Here is an 18,954-nt window from a genome sequence, read left to right on the forward strand (position 1 = left end):
CGTCTTCTCCATCACTGGAGTGTAGGAGAAGACGGGCTGAAAGGAGCGCTGTAACAGCCAGCCATCTGCGAGGATTGGGTGAGTATAACTTATTTTACACCCTAGACGAAAACGAGCACTTAACCCTTGCAGTGCGATGGTAGCACCACTGCAAGGGTTAAGAATAATTGTCCGGAGTTCTTCTTTAATCTCAAAGCCTCTATTAGTAGCCTAGGTTGTAAAGTGTGTTGTGGGGGTAGCACCACTGCAAGGGTTAAGATTTTTTCCTGGAGTTCTTCTTGAAGATGTATAAATATGTAACTGCATACCAGTCATTATATTTACAGAGACTTGTCCCAGAGGAGCCCTTGAGCGCGCAGCCATCTGGCATCTTACACTAGAGAGAAGCATCTCTCTCGAATAGATGAAGCAGTGCCCAGCACTTTAGTTCTCAGTGTGGTAAACAACTAAAAAGCTGGTCTTAAAGGAAACATCTGCTGAAAAAATATTCAGTTGGACATTTGTAACCTGTAACCTGTATATAAATGCTACTTGCCTGACCCTCGTGTTGATCAAGGTGCTTCAGTACTTTTGGAGTTACTGACCTGGAGTGAGAATGCAGATCTGGAGTTCTGATATCATTTACTCCAGGACAGTAAGTCAAAATATTTCAGCTTTTTGGGCATCTAACATTTGCAGCAGCTCAGCCCTAGCAGCCTCTGTATTTGTGGTGTGCTTTTAACACTCGCCTTTTCCCCAACCCGTGTACTAGCGCTGCGCAAACTGTTGGCGCTATATAAATCCTGTATAATACTAACACTTGTGCAATCCGACTGGTTTGTGGGGTTCCTGGCATTTTTTTAGCACTTTATTGAAATGTCACAAGTGACATTTCATTTTTTTACAGGCATAGTGTGGTGATTGTACGGTGTCTGATCTTGCTGTGCACGCACTACTTCTTTTTTCTCTTTTTGTTTTTTTTCTTTTTAAGCAGTGGTGTGAAATTTGTAAATTGTCTTGTGTTGGGGCTGTGCTGGGGAAAAACTGCCAGCGCAGCCCCAACCTATTTGCTGTGAATTCACCTTTTAGTTTTTCTGTCTGATCCTATGAGAGATTAACTTTTAGGGCCCAGTCACCCCAGCCAGGCCTGCTGCTGTGCGTTTAAAATGTTCACTTGAAAGCTGCCTAATGCACCACAACTGGCTATAAAAATCATGCATGCAGCAGAGTAGTGCAGTGCCCTTTAGGCCTGGTTCACACCTTTCCGTTTTGTAGCGCGTTCAACGCTCTACAAAACTTACAAACTTGAAAATCCCATTGTTTTGCTATGGGTATGGTTCACACCTTTCCGTATTTCAGCCCGTCTGAACTCGCTACAAAACGGCCTACGCCCAAAGAAGTACATGTACTTCTTTGGGGCGTTTTGGTCTCGTGTTTCCATTGGGATACAGCCAAGTAGCCCTCGGAAAAGCGTGTTTGTCGTGAAACGCGCGACAAATGCGCATATTCAACACGCCTAGTTGTGAACCCAGCCTTAAAGCAAGTGCCATCCATTCTGGTTGGCACTGTATCGCATGTGGCTGTGTTAACATACATTGTGCTAACACTACATTAACTTGCATAATTGTCTTACTGGGTCCTTTTGAGTTATCAGTCCTGTGCCGAGACCAAACAATTAGGTCTTGGAGATGAAAACTGATGATCCGCTGCTACAGTCAAATAGTCTTCTTATTTTTCGCCTTCAGTAAATAGATTTCTAGTTTAGTTTATATAATGATCCTTTTACAGGAAATGCCAATATTCTTTGACTCTGATGAGCTTTAATATATCAATCCTATTTGAGCTCATAGATGGCGATGCTGTTAAAGAATATTATGATTAGACCAAACTTTTATTTTACTAAATCATAGTAATATTTTTTTCTCTCAGAAGTACTTAAATATTTGACACAAATAAAATATATGTATAATTCTGTTCTTAGAACCAAATCTGAAAACATGAGCAGTAACGAGTGCTTCAAGTGTGGTCGTTCTGGTCACTGGGCTAGGGAGTGCCCTACAGGTGGCGGACGTGGTCGAGGTGCTGCTAGAGGCAGAGGACGTGGTGGATTCAACTCTTCAAGAGGTAACACTTCTTAGAATTGGAAGGCTTTGCTTTGGCTCTCCCTTCCCTGCTTTTATCCCCCCCCCTCTAATTAACCTTGAATGCTTTTGCGGTTTTATTAATATACTTTTTTCTTCTCCTCCAATATAGGGTTCCAATTTATTTCTTCATCTCTTCCAGACATTTGTTACCGTTGTGGAGAGTCTGGCCATCTTGCTAAGGATTGTGACCTTCAAGAGGATGGTGAGTGTCAATAGGCATAGGTGCCAATCACACTCATTGTGGAGCTCCTGATTTTAGTTTTCTTTTCAGGACCACAAACAATGCGAAAAATTAAAGGAGAACTATGAGGTGAGTGATTTTCACTCACCTTATAGTACGAGCCGATGTTTGACAATGAAACTGTCACACGTCTGCTCAATAGATCGTGAAGAGAGCGAACACATACCGTCGCTTGCTCACTTCTCGATCTGTCCCTGCAGAGAGCCGTAACTCACGGCTCCCTGCAGGGATTCCCTCCCCACTCCGATCTTCCAGCGCTGATTGGAGGAACGAACAGGAGAGGGGGCGGGTACAGCTGGCTCTGCCTCTAGATGGGCAGAGCCAGCTGTCAATCACGCAGCTGGGTGGATCTCGACAGTAATGTCGGGGCTGCGGCGGTCTCGGTATACCGCAAGCTGTAGCTCGCGGTATACTGAGCTTTGGGTCACAGGAGGACAATAGTTTGTCCTCCCGTGACCCTGAGGAGAACTATGGGGAAAAACACTTACCCCATAGTTATCCTTTTAACACTAATATGGTATTCGATCGGAAAGAGTTTGTTTGGTTTATGTTTGTTTGTTGTTGAAAATAAGTAGCAGATTGGGCAGGCAGTTTCAGAGGTTTTAGACTACTAATTCTGTATGATACACCATACTAGTCATTATCCAGTCTATATTTAAATAATAATTTCCATTTAACTTGTGTATAGTATAATAGCAAAAACTGCTGGTAAAAGACTTAAAATTACAGGCAGTTTTAATAATACAAAACAAATTTGTAGTTTTTCTCACAGCAGCCTTCATTTAAACTGTCTATAGATATTAAAACCAGCTGTCTGAATCAGATATTTGTGGCTAAAAATGCCACACAGATTCATATGCCGCAGGGGTTGTTCAAATGGCCCCTCCCTAAAGGTCGTTGGGAGCAGGTAGACTTTTATTACAGATGAGACTCTCATCCGCAATAAAATATCAATCCTGCCTGCTAGCATGTTTCTTCTGATCTGCATATGTGTATGGACAGGAGTTAAGTCATCCCTTGCTGGCCAATCAAGATGGCTAGAAACTATTGACCCAGAAGATTGGGGGGGCGCAGACATCTGTAGTGGAGAAGGGCACTTTGAGAGACAAGTTTGCCAATAATGTCTGTATATACTGTGCATACTTGCACATTAAAAAAGATAAGCAGTGTGGGACCCAGAAGAGTTCAGCTTAGGTTTAAAGTAAATCTTCCCTTCAAGGCCTAATATTGCTGGCCTACTGAGTGTTTGCTATTCTACTAATCCTCTCATTTTAAATATTTTGTCCTGACCCTGATAAAGGGTATACTGGGCTGGGTATGCGGAGTGTTGGATAAAGAATAACTTTAAGCATCTGTGTCACATCTGAGTGGTGACTTAGCGGATAGACCAACCTGCCTCGGGTAGTTTCTGTTCAGTGTAACTTAACCAAAGCAGAACATAAAAAAAAGCATAAATAACATTTGCTGCCATTTTTACGCCTGTTTGTTTAGCCTGAGTGTTCAGTTTTGCTAGGAGTAACGAACCAACTTTAGCCTTTACTGATAAGTGATATTGCAACTTATAAATAGTGGTTAGTTAATGGTTTGCCAGGCAGCAGTCCTGGCCAGAAATAGATGAAACTAAAACCTTGTCCTTTCTAGACATTGTCCTTTGACAACTAACACTGTAGTACTTAATTTGCTTCACATCAACATCCTTTTAATTCTCAACTTTAGGTGTAATGTAGTAAAGAGTTTGACCATATAAAATTGTGAAGTATTTTTTTCTTTGGGTCACTGCAGTAAGTTACTCCAAGTAAATGATATTTTTTACTTTCAAATTGCCCCATTCAGTCATAACATTATGACCACCCACCTAATATTGAGTAGGTCCCCTTTTGCTGCCAAAATGACTGACCCGTCAAGGCATGGACTCCACTAGACTTCTTAAGGTATGCCGGCACCAAGCAGTCAGTAGCGGTAAGTTGCCAGATGGGACCTCCATGGATCAGACTTGTTTTTCCAGCACATCCCAAAGAGGCTCGGTTGGATTGAGATCTGGAGAATTTAGGGGCCGAATCAACACCTTAAACTTGTTTCTCAAACCATTAATGAGCCATTTTTGCAGTGTGGCAAGGCTCATTATCCTGCAGAAAAAGACCACTTCCATCAGGGAATGCAGTTTCCAGGAAGGGGTGTACTTGGTCAGCAACAATGATTACGTAGGTGATGTGTCAAAGTAACATCCATATGAATGGCAGGGCCCAAGGTTTTTCCCGCAGAACATTGCCCAAAGCATCACTCTGCCATCTTGCCTTCTGCCCATTGTGCGTACCGGTGCCATCTGATCCCCAGGTAAGCGAAACACACACCCAGCCATCCATATGATGTAAAAGAAAATGTCATTCCTCAGACCAGCCACTTTATTCCATTGCTCTGTGGTCCAGTACTGATGCCTATGTGCCCATTGTAGGCGCCTTTGGCGGTGGCCACAGGTCAGCATGGCTACCTGTTATGATTTTTCTTCCTTGAACCCCTTTTGGCAGGTCCTGACCACTGCAGACAGGGAACAAGCTGCTGTTTTGGAGGTGCTATAACCTAGTCTAGCCATTACAATTTGGCCCTTGTCAGTCACTCAAATTCTTAAACTTGCCAATTTTTTTTTTTTTCTGCTTCCAACTTCAGGGACAAAATATTCACTTGCTGCCCAATATATCCCACCCACTTCCAGGTGCCATTGTAATGAGACTATCAATTTTATTCACTTCACCTGTCAGTGGTCCCAATGTTATGCATGCACAGTGTAGGCCTGGCTGGCATGCTATGCCGTACCGAAAAAAGCTGCACAGCCAATATGTCGCTAGATCCAGGACAGGTTGGTATAAGATGTAGGAGGGGGGTTGGGTCCTACATAATGCCTAACTGCACCACAGGAGGTATACTGAGGAAGTTTGGAGGTTGCTGTTGCTGATGTCACCTTCCCAAAATGCTAGTGCTCTTACTCTCATTCAGATCACTTTCTTACTCCCTGAACCAGAACAAGCAGATTAGAAAGTATTAGACTGAAAACCTGCCTTTCCGGAAAGTCTGCAGACAGCCTCTTTGTTTAACGTTTACGTAAACTTCTCTTTGATTCTAGAAATGTTGAATGGTTTTGTTGATGATTGTAACCTTGTGTTTTCAGCTTGCTATAACTGTGGGAGAGGTGGCCATATTGCAAAGGACTGTAAGGAGCCAAGGAAGGAGAGGGAGCAGTGCTGCTACAACTGTGGCAAACCAGGTCACCTTGCCCGTGATTGTGACCACGCTGATGAGCAGAAATGTTATTCCTGTGGGGAGTTTGGCCATATCCAGAAAGACTGCACCAAAGTGAAATGCTACAGGTGAGGATTAGAACCTTTTACAGTTGAATGTGAGATTGTTTGTCTTTTCCATGTAGATAACCACATGTTAATACTTTGTTTCAGGTGTGGGGAGACTGGCCACGTAGCCATCAACTGCAGCAAGACCAGTGAAGTCAACTGTTATCGCTGCGGGGAGTCGGGGCACCTTGCGCGGGAATGCACGATTGAAGCTACAGCTTAAATTTCTTTTGTCGCCCCTCCTTTTTCTGATTGATGGTTGTATTATTTTCTCTGAATCCTCTTCACTGGCCAAAGGTTGGCAGATAGAGCTAGTCCCAGGCCAGTGAGCTTTACTTGACGTGCAAAAGGAGGAAAGGGTGGAAACAAAACGACTTCCTGCATTTAACTACAAAAAAAAAATGTTTATGTTTAGTTTGGTAGAGGTGTTATGTATAATGCTTTGTTAAAGAACCCCCTTTCCGTGCCACTGGTGAGTTGGGATTAAATGATCGGAAGAGTTGAGTCAGACTAGTAGACCCTTCTCAGGTTTATGGTAGCACCTGTGCAAGGAGATCCGCTACTGGGAGAGTATGTAAAAACTTCTGCAAATATTTAATTTTGTGGTGGTCTCGTTGTCTGACCTCAGCTGTTCTTAACATCAACTACATCTGTATTGGGCTAGGGCAGAGTACCGCGTCAATGTCTAAGTGGCCAAGTCTAAAATTCCGGTGAAAGAGGCCATTGAGATTGCGTCGGAGATACAGTTGACAGAAAGATCTGGAATTTTTTTTTGTTCCTTTTCATGGAAGTAATGAAAATAACCCAGAACATGCATAAATGAATAAAGCAAAGTAAGCTATTCAGGAGCTGCAGAGAAATGTTTTCACAGAAATCAAGATGTTATTTTTGTATACTATATCACTTTAGACAACTGTTTGAGTTTCATTTGCGTGTAATCAGTTTTTAAAGTCGGATGGTAAAAGAAACTGAAGTCCTGGAAAATAGAAATGTAATTTTAAACTATCAATAAAGCTGGAGGAGGAAGGGGAGTTTGCCTAAAGTCTGTTTCCATTAATTCATTGTTTTCTGTTCCAGTATACCAATCTGCCTGTTATTTGGTCTTATAGCAGTGATTACTGCCTCATGTAGCAATCTAACTTAATGTAAACTGTAAGAGTAGGTGCAAAGTTGGCACTTGCATGATCCTTCAGATATCTTCTATAGCAGGAGTCTCCAAGGGACAAATCTATGTTCTTCAGACCTTAGGGAAGCTGTACTATGGCCAGGGGGTATAAAACATGGTCAGTAAGGGGAGAAATGGTTCCTCATGGTTGGTGTTAGGAGGAGGATTAGTGCTCCATTGTTGGTGTCATTTGGAGCAAAAGTTCTCAAAGGGCTGGGTAAAGGCAAGCACAGGGTGGCAGTTTGGGCACCACTGTTCTATAGCAGACCTTCTCAAACTTTTTTTCCACTTGTGACCCCTTTTTGGCTGAGAATCTTTACGTAACCCCAGCTCCGCCCCCTGACAAATTACAAAAAACCCTCCTGCCCGCACATTCTCAGGAAGGTACCCAAGTGTACAGGGGGGGGCTTGGGAGCTTAACTACAGATCACATACTAATCAATAATAAAAGTAATTTCCTTGGAGCCCGGGCCTCCCCCTGCGACCTGGGCCACTTAAACATGTACCCCACTGATGGCGCCCCTGGCCGGGGATTCAGATCACGACACACACCCCCTTCACTTGCGTGACCCCATATGGGGTCGCGACCCACACTTTAAGAAGCCCTGTTCTAAAGCATCTCAAGGGTCTAGTTATGCAGATTAGTTTAGCTGCTAATTCAGAGTTTTGGCTTGTCTTCTGCACTGCATTATTGGTCCCTCAGTCTAAAACATATCCTCAGTGACCTATAGTGAGAGGGAGGGGCGGACCATAGCTTTGATGTAACAGTAGTGTTTGTTTTTTTTATATATATAATTGAGCGCCTATGGTATTAGGGCTCCCAGGGTGCTCTGGAGGATATGTGAAGGTACATGCAGTCATTTTTGCATACCAGATTTTCACCCTGCTTGCAGTTTCTCTTAAAACCAGCACATTTATTACTTCTATTTTTCTGGTCTTAAGCGACATGGGAAGTCATTCACTTTTGGGTTATACTGCTGCCTACAGGAAAATTAGAAAACAAAAGGGAAAAGAGCGCCACCTCCATGTGTAAAATCGTTTATTACAATAAATAAAACAAGGGATAAAAGTACTCACAAACCGTTTTCATCAGGCTTTAACAACCAACGAGAGGCCACACTGTCTGTTAACCCAACATGGTGATTCTGAGGAAGGGGGGCTTGCCCCTGAAACGCGTCGGTGGACGGTGATGTGACCGCAGACTACCGTGTTATAGTCGGGGGTACTATGTTGGGTTAACAGACAGTGTGGCCTCTCGTTTGTTAAAGCCTGATGAAAACGTTTGTGAGTACTTTTATCCCTTTATTTATTGTAATAAACGATTTTACACACGGAGGTGGCACTCTGTTCCCTTTTGTTTTCTATGTTTGTGGTGGAAGCACCAGAGCCTTGGATGAGCAGCCCCTCAAGTCTGTGTAAAAAAACTGTTGAAAATTTTGAGTGTGCAACAGCATGTGGATTGTTCAGCTGGCAGCCATTAGTGCCAAGAGCTAAAGAAAACTTTTCCCCAGTCATCTTCCAGGACAGCCATCGAGATATAGGCTCCGCCTGCCTGCAACAGGAAACACATCAACCACATTAAATAAATAGACTCCTCCTTCCATCCCAAGTCAGTTTTTTTGTGTTTCCGCCGGCTACACAGGGACATCGTAATGTTTGTTATTTTTAGGGCTCATGTTTGTTTGCCTTTGGGCTGAGCCTTACCCTGCTAGGCATTGGGACCTACTCCAGGCTTACCTGCTGCAGTGCCTACAGGGATTCCCTATCGGACCCCCACCCGATTTCTGGCCAAGGTTCCCTTCCATCACTCAGGGAAGGCAACCATCCTCCTGCACGTGAGTAGGCAGTGTATCCAGGTGGCATCCGAAGTTGGATGAAGGAGGGGATACTTTTGTACATGGGGTAGCCTTCGGTCCTAGAGGTTACTGACTTGGGATGGAAGGAGGAGTCTATTTATTTAATGTGGTTGATGTGTTTCCTGTTGCAGGCATGCGGAGCCTATATCTCGATGGCTGTCCTGGAAGATTCCTGGAAACAGAGTTATCAGGTAATCAACTCATGTTTTTGTCTACAGGAAAATTAGACAATGGCAAACACAAAACAAACTAGCCTACGGTAACCGCACTATGGACATGTCACCAGGTTTTGTTTTTTAAGCTACTGTCCTAGGATAATGGATGTCTAAACTAATTTTACTGGCAGCATATTTTTTGCCATCAAGACTGGCTGCTAGAGCTGATCTACCCAATGCAGCCATTAACCTGGCTTTTGAGGGCTGTGACTGGACATTGTAGGGCTAGCCTGGAAGTGACCTTTTGGGCACTGGGTTCTGTGTAGAGTGCTTTCTAGAATTAACTGTGGAGAGCTTCCCAGGTCAAGAGCCATTGGCATTGCCTCAGTGCTTGCCAGACTCTGAAGACTCACTCGGAGTAGGCCAATCGGATTGCGCATCAGGAGTTAACAAATTTGCTTGGATCATTGGGTTCCTTTTTAAAATTCCAGCTTTCTGGTTTTTACATCTGAAGGGCTTAACATTAAGGGACTGAATGCTGATGTCATCCACTGGATGGAGTGTTGTGCTCTTTCCTGTCAGTCAGTGTGGAGGAAGCATCTTATTGCTGCTGTTCCTTCACTGCATAGAGCCATGTGGAACTCCAATCTGCGATCTGTTCTTGCTGCCTGCCTCCCTACAATGACTACAGTCACCTCCAGCCATATGACTCTCACTTGCTATCAGAGGTTTACGGGAGTACCTGAGACCTTGCCTCCTACCCTGAGCCCTTCATTGCTTAAAGTGACATTAAACCCTCAGATTTTTTTAACATAAACCAATACTGTAATCCATGGTTGTTTCCCTTCTCTTTGCTGCTCTTCCTTTTAAATTCTCATGCTCTGCAGAACTTCCCTTTGCAGCTCAGGGCCTCTTCCTGTAGTGCTGGCTCAGGTTACAAGCCTATAGAAACTAATACACAGACACCGTGTATCCATTCCTGAGACAAGGCAGTCTGTTGCAAAACAGAAGTTCTGCAGAGCATGAGAACAGATACAGATTTAAAAGGAAGAGCAGCAAAGCGAAGGGAAACAACCATGGATTACAGTAAGGCACACATTACACTATTGTTTTATGTTAAAAAACTCTGAGAGTTTAATGTCACTTTAACTGCCATGCGGTTGCAGCATACATATTTCTAGATGTGGGTATAGTTTCACTGTACCAGCTATCCCTGACTCTTGCAGCGTACCCACTGTTGCAGCTGATGTCTGCAGCCTGAAATCTTGTGGCTCCCTGATCCTAGAGTTGTTTCCATTTTCAAAGTCTTCCCTAGCTCTGTCAAGTGTGGTCTGATTTTCTGCCCTCAGCTGAGGTGTTTATTACAGTCACACATGACTTTATGGCCCAAATTAACCTGGTTATTTGCTGGATCTGACTACTGAGGCCTCAAACGTACCTCCCTTGCCTTTCCCTACTGATTCTATATCTGAACAGCCTGCAGCCTTAGAAGCTCCTGAAGCAACAACCACTGAGATTAATTCTGGGTCATTCCTGTTTTAGGGAGTTGCAGTCTTCTACTATTACTCCCAACTGTAAGCCCTTTTAGCCATGTTGTGGTGTGCACCACTCTGAAACCGGAGGATTGGCCCATTTCTTTTACCAATGTTATCCCCATTCTTGGGTCCTTTAGTGTTCCTAAAATCGTAAAGATTTTCCCAATATGCCCACTATTCCCAAATCTTATTCTATGGAGATTGAAACTGCCTGACTTTACTTCCCCACTTGCACAGCATACCTTTTGTGTTCCCATTTGCACAGCATACCTCCCAGTTTCTATATATATTTTTTTAAATCTTTCTAGTTTCTTGGAGCAGGCCGCAGGGCAGACTGCAAACAGCAATTTGACGAAATACAGACTTTACGTTCATTAACATACAGTGCAGGACTGAGTGAGATTTTCAACCCTAAAGTTTTTAGAGTGCACACACAATATATTCTCCAATTGTTTGGTAAAATAAAAGATGAGGTTGTGCTTAAAGAAAAAAAAAAATAGACATGTCATTGATAACAGATAATCTGCATATGCCTATCAAATCGCGGCAAACTACGGTACCCAAAAGTCAACATGAGCAACAATTTTAAACCCTTAAGACTTAATTCACAAGGGCATGCACATCCATACAGCGTGCACGCTCGTGCAGAGAGCTACTCCCAGGAGACATCAGTGTTGCCTGTAATTGTGTGCAGCTGCCTGTGCCTCCCTATGACAGGACTTGGTTATAGTCCCACCCAGACCTGCACATGGATGATCTACGTCCAAGTGTGTGCACATATGTGCAGGTTTGGGTTGGCGTGTAGTCATGTCCTGTCATACTGAGGTACAGAGTATGCAATTACAGGCTGCATTTGTCCCTCCCAGGGAGCAGGACTCGGCACAACCATGTGAAGGAGGCCTTACAAGTCATCAATTTTGAGTTAACAGTTGGATACATGGCACATGCAGCTGGTTGTAGAGGTGTATAAAGTGGCTTCACAGCTGGCCTAAAATATTTCAAGTACAAAGCTGGAAGCCTACAGAAGTGTGTGTGTGTGTGTGTGTGTGTAAAAAAAAAAAAAAAGCACCTGTCCTTTTACAAGTTCCAGTTGCTGCCAATGTCAGCAATTTGTTGGCAGCAAAAAGGTTAAAGACCCAACTGATCAGCCCTTTTTAGATCTGTGTCCTTGCTTGCAGGTTCCTGCTCTTCAGCCTGGCTTAGCTATGATTTTTGTTTTGCCAAATCCTGGCTGATTGGTCAAAGTCCATTAGAACGGATCTTGTCACCACTGTGGTTAATCGGTTGGTCATAGAACGTTTGAAGCAAATGATTGTTACCGTAAAGGAGAACTATGAGGTGAGTGCTTTTCACTCACCTCATAGTTCTAGCCGACCTGTGACAATGAGACTGTCACAGGTCGACTCAGTAGATCGGGAGTTGAGCGAACACATACCGGCGTTCGCTCACCTCTTGATCTTGTCACAGCTCTCTGCAGTGACAAGGGAGGGGCTGGAATCCACCCTCCCCACTCTGATCCGCCAGCGCTAACGGGCGGGGGCGGGTACAGCTGGCTCTGCCTCTTGATAGGCAGAGCCAGCTGTCACTCACGCAGCTGGGCGGATCCAGACATAATTGTCGGGATCCGCTTCAGCTGCGGCGTCTCAGTATACCGCGAGCAGTAGCACATGGTATACTGCGGCGTCTCAGTATACGGCAAGCTGTAGCTCGCCGTATACTGAGCTTAGGGTGACGGGAGGACGCTAGTTTGTGTCCTCCCGTTACCCTAAGGAGAACTATGGGGAAAAGCCTTAACCCATAGACTTGAATTGGGTATCTGATCAGGTCCGCCTGAAAAACTGACGGACGCACCCGATCGGAGCAGCCCTGTAAAAGGTGCCTTAGGCTTGTTTGGCTGACGGAAATGGTTGCTCTTGCCACCAGGGGTGTCCCTGATAATAGCACATAGATTAGATCTAAAGAAAAGTCCTACAGAGCAGTTGTTTTCAACACATCACTCTTACAATGTCCAAGTCCAAACTCTCGAGCTTAGCTTCCACCTACAAGGACTGGGGCTTCCAAGTCCACTAAATCCTCAGACAAACTTTCCTCAACAGGAAGGTGTGCACCCACTTTGCAAAATGGGGGGGACATCTGTTAGACTTTATGGACAGCTTGCATATCAGATGCTTGGTTGTGGGAGCTGGTTTTCAAGGGCTACAAGGTAGAGCTTCACTCACAGCCCCTTCCAACCTTCCTGTGTTACCATACCGATCTCCATCAAGCCCTCTTGGGGCATCATAATCAAGATGTCATAATTTCCTATAGCAGAACAGTTTCAGGGGTTTTACTCTAACACAACAACCTGCATGTCCTCATTTTTGTTCTCCAAAGAAAAATACAGAAATTCCACCCGCCCCCAAAGTAGGGATCTCTGAGAAAACCATGAGGGACTGGTGAAATCAGTCTGATCTTTCACACCCCACAGATTGGACACCATCAAGATCACTGAATTTTCCTAAAGGAATGAATTTATAGGACAAGGTAGGTAACATTGCACTTTCGTATGGGAATGGACTGTAAGTATGTCTTGTTATATGCAAACCATCAGCAACAATGCCTACTATACATCTTAATATTTAATAGATGCAGAGGCACAACTGCACCCATGACATGAGTATGGTCCTCTAATTAATTAGTAATGACAATAGGTATAAGTTATTCAATGTCATTTTCAGAGCTATGATTCACAATTCCTCCAGTGGAGAAGGAGGTTATTCAGACAGATTTTCTATGTGTTGACTTTTATTAAAGGAGAACTATGAGGTGAGTGCTTTTCACTCACCTCATAGTTCTAGCCGACCTTTGACAATGAAAGTGTCACAGGTCTGTCAGTAGTGAGCGAACACATACCGGCGTTCGCTCACTTCTCGATCCTGTCACGGCTCTCTCCATGACGGGAGGGACTGTATTCCCCCCTCCCCGCTCCGATCCTGCAGCACTGACTGGCGGAATGGACGGGGAGGGGGCGGGTACAGCTGGCTCTGCCTCTAGATAGGCAGAGCCAGCTGTCACTCACGCAGCTGGGTGGATCCAGACAAAATTGTCAGGATACGCTTCAGCGTCTCAGTATACCGCGAGCTGTGGCTCGCGGTATACTGAGCTTAGGGTGACGGGAGGGCGCTAATTTGTGTCCCCCTGTTACCCTAAGGAGAACTATGGGGTAAAGCCCTAACCCCATAGTTCTCCTTTAATAGAAAGTAACACTATTTGGGACCTAGACTTTAGATCACTTATAGCGGACCTTTCCCCATATCTAGCGGTTCCTTTACCATATATAAAGAAATGAAAATTCCTATACACTAAAACAATTCAAAGTTATTGCAATGGAAAGTACATTCTAGCAAAATGTATATTTTTTTAAAATAAGAATGCACAAGTGTATAAATTGACTGATACTCACGATAAAGAATGCTGATATAGTGGGTTGTAGCTCAGCTTGTACCAACAAGTTAATTGTGAATGTATGGATGATGCTTATTTTAAATAAGGATACAAAGGAGATTCAGCAACAAGTGACATATTTTTATTTTGCTGTGTTAGATATATTGGTTGGTTGATGTTGATACCAGAATACATAGTCTAGAGATGCATACTTCAAGTCTATCAATTCAGCTCACTGTCCAGTTCAGCTATGTTGTCCTAGATTGTTCCCTTCTCCTGCCTTGTCCAAACTCTTCACCCTTTTGTGAATAGACCCCTAAATATGATATGTACATTTTTGCACTGGGTGCTCATAGGAGTGAGGCTTATATTATTACCTTCTTTTCTGCTTGCTTCTGATTTTTTTTGACATGATTTATTGTGTGTGTAGATCTGTGTATTAGTATGGGGTATCCCATGTGGTAATTTCATGGGGGGTAATATACCCAGGTAAAGGTAGGTTTGATTAAAGTGACTTCTTGGGGATTTCTATTTTGTGGTAAGAGGGAATTTTTGTATGTCACTTTAGAGAACAATTTGTGGCATCTTTTGAGGGTTAGAAGATCTTTTTATCTTTTTTCATTGAATGTCCTTATCTTTCCATCGCACCTTTCCTATTCTTTGCTGTGGATCCCCTGCAATTTCAGTTATTGGCTTTGTCACTTGACCTCTCATCTGTACCTTGGGTGTTCTCCAAGGTTCTGGCCACAGTACAAGCCCTTTTGCGCCCTCCTGGCATTCCCATTGTGGGATACTAGACGGTCGGCGCAGAAATCAGCACTGGAACCGACTTATCACTTGCAGTATCTTAGTATAGTCCTAGGCACAGCTCAGGCCAGAATGCTTCTTCCTCAGGAGAAACCTCAAACTCTCCAATCACAGATTAAAGCGCTCCAGTTCAGGTATCGTCCAACTCTCAATTTCTGCATGAAAGTCCTAGGTCTGATGGTAGCCACCTTCGAGGCAGTCCCATTTGCCCAGTTTGACTCCAGACTCCTGTCATGCAATATTCTGTCAACGTGGGAGAAGTCAGTCCAGTCCCTGGACAGACCGATTTTTTTTTTGCATCAAGGACCAGATTGTCCCTAACCTGGTGGCTCAAGATTCTGACTCTGGAATCAGGAAGTCCTCCAGTCTTTTGGAAGATCCTCACAATGGATGCCAGCTTTTCGAGGCTGGGTAGGGGTCCTGGGCACCCTGTAGGGGCCGAGAATTTTGTTGTCAGAAGAATCATGGAGCTTTTTGCAATTTGGCTGCCCATGCACCATTGAACCATTCTGCTGGAGGGTCACTCAGTCTGGGTTCAGTCAGACAACGCCACACTAGTGGCATAGATCAACTATCAGAGAGGAGCTAGATGTCTTGCCAGAACAAAAGAGGTAGGGTGGATGCTGTCCTAGGCAGAACTTCACATTCCAGCCTTGTCCCCTGTTTATATGGCAGGCAGACTTCCTCTGCTGGCATTGTCTGGACCTGTGGTGTGGTATTTACCGTTATGCCAGATGTGGATCTCTTGGCTTTCAGGTTCAACAACAAACTGGACAGGTTTATCTCCAGGTATAGGGACCCTCTAGCGGAGGCAGTGGATGCTCTGGTGGCTCCATGGGATTAGTACACCCTGATTAATGTTTTTCCTCCTGTAAAACTTCTCCCTAGGCTGTTTCTCAGGTTCAAGATGTGGGGCATTTCAGTGATCCACATTGCTCCACATTGCTCCTGACTGGCCTAGGTGGAAGTGGTTGTTCCATGGACTCTTCCGGATCTTCTGCCTCAAGGACTGACTTCCCATCTTGCTTTGTGGTCACTGGCCTTAACTGCATGGCTGTTGAAGCCAAGGTTCTGTGAGATAGGGGCATCTCTAAATTGGTGATTCCCACAGTGTTAAAAGCTATGGAATCTACTCCTTGCAAGGACTATTATTGCACATGGAAGGCATACTTCTGGTGTAAGTCTTCAGGCTTTTACCCTAGAAGTTTCTCTGTGGGATTAATCCTCTCCTTCCTACAGCTGGGTCTGGACCAGCTTTTGGCACTCAGCACCATTTACTGGTCAGCTGTCTGCTCTTTCTATCTTGATTGAGAAACCCTTGGCCTATCATTCCTTGCTTAAGACCTTTGTACAGGGTGTCTCCCATGTAGCTCCCCCGGTTTGTTCTCCTGTGACACCATGGGATCTAAATCTTGTTCTTCCTGTGCTTCAGAAACCACCACTTGAAACCATTAGCTGCATTACTCTCAACCACAAGGTAGTGTTTATTGTCAATTATCTGAACTGGTGGCCTTATGCTGCAGATAACCTTTTCTGGTATTGCACAAGGGAAAAGGGGTACTGAGGCCCAGAACTTCCTTCCTACTTAAAGTAGTTTCTACCTTTCACCTCAACCAGGACATCGTTTTTCCATCCCCCTGTCTGACTGTAGTTCCCCCTAAGGAAATTTCCTTCCATTTCCTGGATGTGGTTCAGGCTGTAAGTCAGTCTCTAAACCATCATTCAAGCTTATGGTCTCAATGCTTGTTCACACCATGTCCTTTGAGATGTGTTTTACTGCACACCAATGCACATGTTTGGTGTGAGCAGGGCACAAAGAAAATCCTAAAGTTACACCTACCAAAAGAGTACAAAATGTTAGCAACCAATGGAGCAGACAGAATCTGGAGCAATTACCCATGGCAACCAATTAGCTTCTCTTTTCAGTTTGTTCAGTTAAGATTTGAAAATGAAAGAGTGAAGCTGCTTGGTTGCAATGCACAGCTGCTCCAGATTTTTTCTCCTCCAGTTTTGATAAATCCCCCTCATTCTGTACAATTGCACTATACATTGCCGCCTATTTTCCTTTGCTCTAATATACTTCTGTCACTTCACTGCCTGAGATCTACAATAAATTTTAATATGAGTAGGATTTTACCAAATGCCTTTTTTTAGCTTTATCGGAAAGTGCTAGGAAGTGAAGGTCCAACAAACCAACAGAAGCTGGTGCCAACATTGAGCTTGTTCCAGCACCCTGGCTGAATATGCCACATTCAGCATTTAGCAACAAATGAGGATTACGGCTGAATGGAATAAACTCTGTGGATAAATGTAGTGTTAAAGAGGTTTGTGTCCATCTTCCTGTGCAGCAATAAATCTTGTTTCTAAACAACTTTGCTTTAAAGGGAGAATAGATGTGAGTTTTCCTTGCTGTCTTGGTTTTAAAATCCTGAATTCCAGGCCAACAGCTAAAAAAAGCTGTTGATATACAACCATATGAAATATTTTATCTGCCAAAGGATTCGTTTTATGAGTCAGACAGAACTATCAGGTTTGGGATCACAATTGCAGCTACAGCAGGACACAGACATTAGCCCAACCTGCTGATTCTCCCTGAGAGAGAAGTGGCACACTGATGAGTTAGTGTTAGCTGTTAGTGATGACTATCTCAGTGGGAATTTGCTTTAAAGTGTGTTTCCATTATTGCAACCACATTGGAATAAGACCTAGTTTATATTTGTTACGTGTTTCCATTCAAATATCATACGTTTTAACCACTTTGCTTCCAGAAATACTTTTTAATTAGAATTTTCTGAAAGTGGAGGCTCCGTAACATAAAATTGCAGCAGAAGGTTTGCAGCACCTTCACAGCCCCGTAAAATTGGATCATTTTCACTGTACAGCTGTGAGCTGGCTAAAACCACAACTGCAACCGTGAGCTTGTTTTAACCACTTAAAATTCATGACCTTTATACATGTAATGTGGATGTCAAGCATTTAAAAAATATTAAATATACAACTACTCACCATCATAAATGCTCTTTTCCGAAAACTCCAGGACTGAAAAATCCTACTTGGTTCTTGTTTGCTATGCAATGTTTATGAGGGGGCTGGGAGGTTGTATTTGCCATACTGTACAAAAACGCTGTTTGTACTGTGCTGGCAATTCTCATTGTCGATTGTTAACTAAATGTGCAGGACCGTCTGTACTAACATTATATGTCAACACACTGTCTCCAATCCATCCCTTATCTGTCCAGTGCCATTTTTTCAAAGCAAATAGGAGCTGTCCATAGTGTCCTATGTATAATGCTTCTCCAAAGAAACAACTAAAAGGTAAGATATATTTTTTTAAAATTTGTAGGTATGCTGTATGATTGGGAACACATAACAAACAAATAGTGGGGGGGTTCTCAAATGTGACTGCAAAAGTGGAAATACACTTAAAAAGAGCTTCTGAGGCCTCAGGTCTCAGTGAGATCTTTGAATACCTGACCATATGTACATGCACCTTTAAGTGCCTTAGGAAATGTGTAAACTACAAGAAAGGAAACATTTACAGAAAAGGTATTACAAAACAGGCACAAGCAAAAGTGAAAAGCGAGTCCACCTGGTCTTTGGTACAGTGCAGGATACGTATCCTTTGAAGATTTAGTCCAATCTGTTGCAACAGTCACTGGCCCTCATAAATCACTCTTAGTCTTCCTTAATAGTTCCAATGGTAAAATGAGAGATTGTGCAGCTACCTTTTCTCGTCCCCCAGCCAGGGTGGTGCAGAACTACCCCACCCAATCATAAGGGGTGTGTTGTAGTTGTGCTGGAGTGTTTTATAATGACCAGTGAAACCACCCTTAATACCAACTATTTTGGTTAAGTCTATATCCATAATACAAGGCTTCATACTCCAAACACCAGCATATCAGTTATCAAAAAAATATAGTTCATTACAGACCAGATGTAATATATATCCAATGTGTATTTCTCCTAGGAGGTAAAATGTGTCTTTCTAGACTTGTACCTTGCTCCTTGTAATATAGTTGTGTTTGGTGTCAAACAGCAAATACAAGTAAAGGTTATATACTTAAACAAATGACACATAAAATGGGCATTGTGTATTAATTTTCATGATCTAAATGAACAAAAATGTAGATTTGTCATAAGGTGAGTACACTCCTACATTTACCACCACTTCAAATCCATGAAATTAGAATCTGGTATTCTAGGCTAGGTACCAATGATTAGAACCTCCTTAGGGAGTAGGCAGATGGAACCTGTGTTATTTAAAGCTCAGACATCTGGGGTCTGGTGTTTTCTTTGCTATTGACGTGT

General features: G+C 43.4%; 1 protein-coding gene across 2 annotated transcripts in view; it reads left to right on the forward strand.

Moving 5' to 3' along the window:
- CNBP (CCHC-type zinc finger nucleic acid binding protein) overlaps positions 1 to 6,747 on the forward strand; it is a 16,029-nt gene extending 9,282 nt beyond the window's left edge. The window contains exons 2-5 of one of the 2 annotated variants that reach the window (XM_018557183.1): positions 1,961 to 2,103; positions 2,263 to 2,325; positions 5,528 to 5,726; positions 5,811 to 6,747. In XM_018557183.1, coding sequence (XP_018412685.1) covers positions 1,977 to 2,103; positions 2,263 to 2,325; positions 5,528 to 5,726; positions 5,811 to 5,928 — 507 coding nt within the window. In that variant the 5' untranslated portion in view covers positions 1,961 to 1,976 and the 3' untranslated portion in view covers positions 5,929 to 6,747. Of the gene's footprint in view, positions 1 to 1,960; positions 2,104 to 2,232; positions 2,326 to 5,527; positions 5,727 to 5,810 lie in introns of both variants that reach the window. The other variant, XM_018557182.1, reaches the window with a different exon arrangement.
- The last annotated feature ends 12,207 nt before the right edge of the window (positions 6,748 to 18,954 follow it).

Source organism: Nanorana parkeri, unplaced genomic scaffold, assembly GCF_000935625.1.
Source record: "Nanorana parkeri isolate BGI_ZX_2015 unplaced genomic scaffold, ASM93562v1 scaffold270, whole genome shotgun sequence".
NCBI classification, from domain to species: Eukaryota; Metazoa; Chordata; class Amphibia; order Anura; family Dicroglossidae; genus Nanorana; species Nanorana parkeri.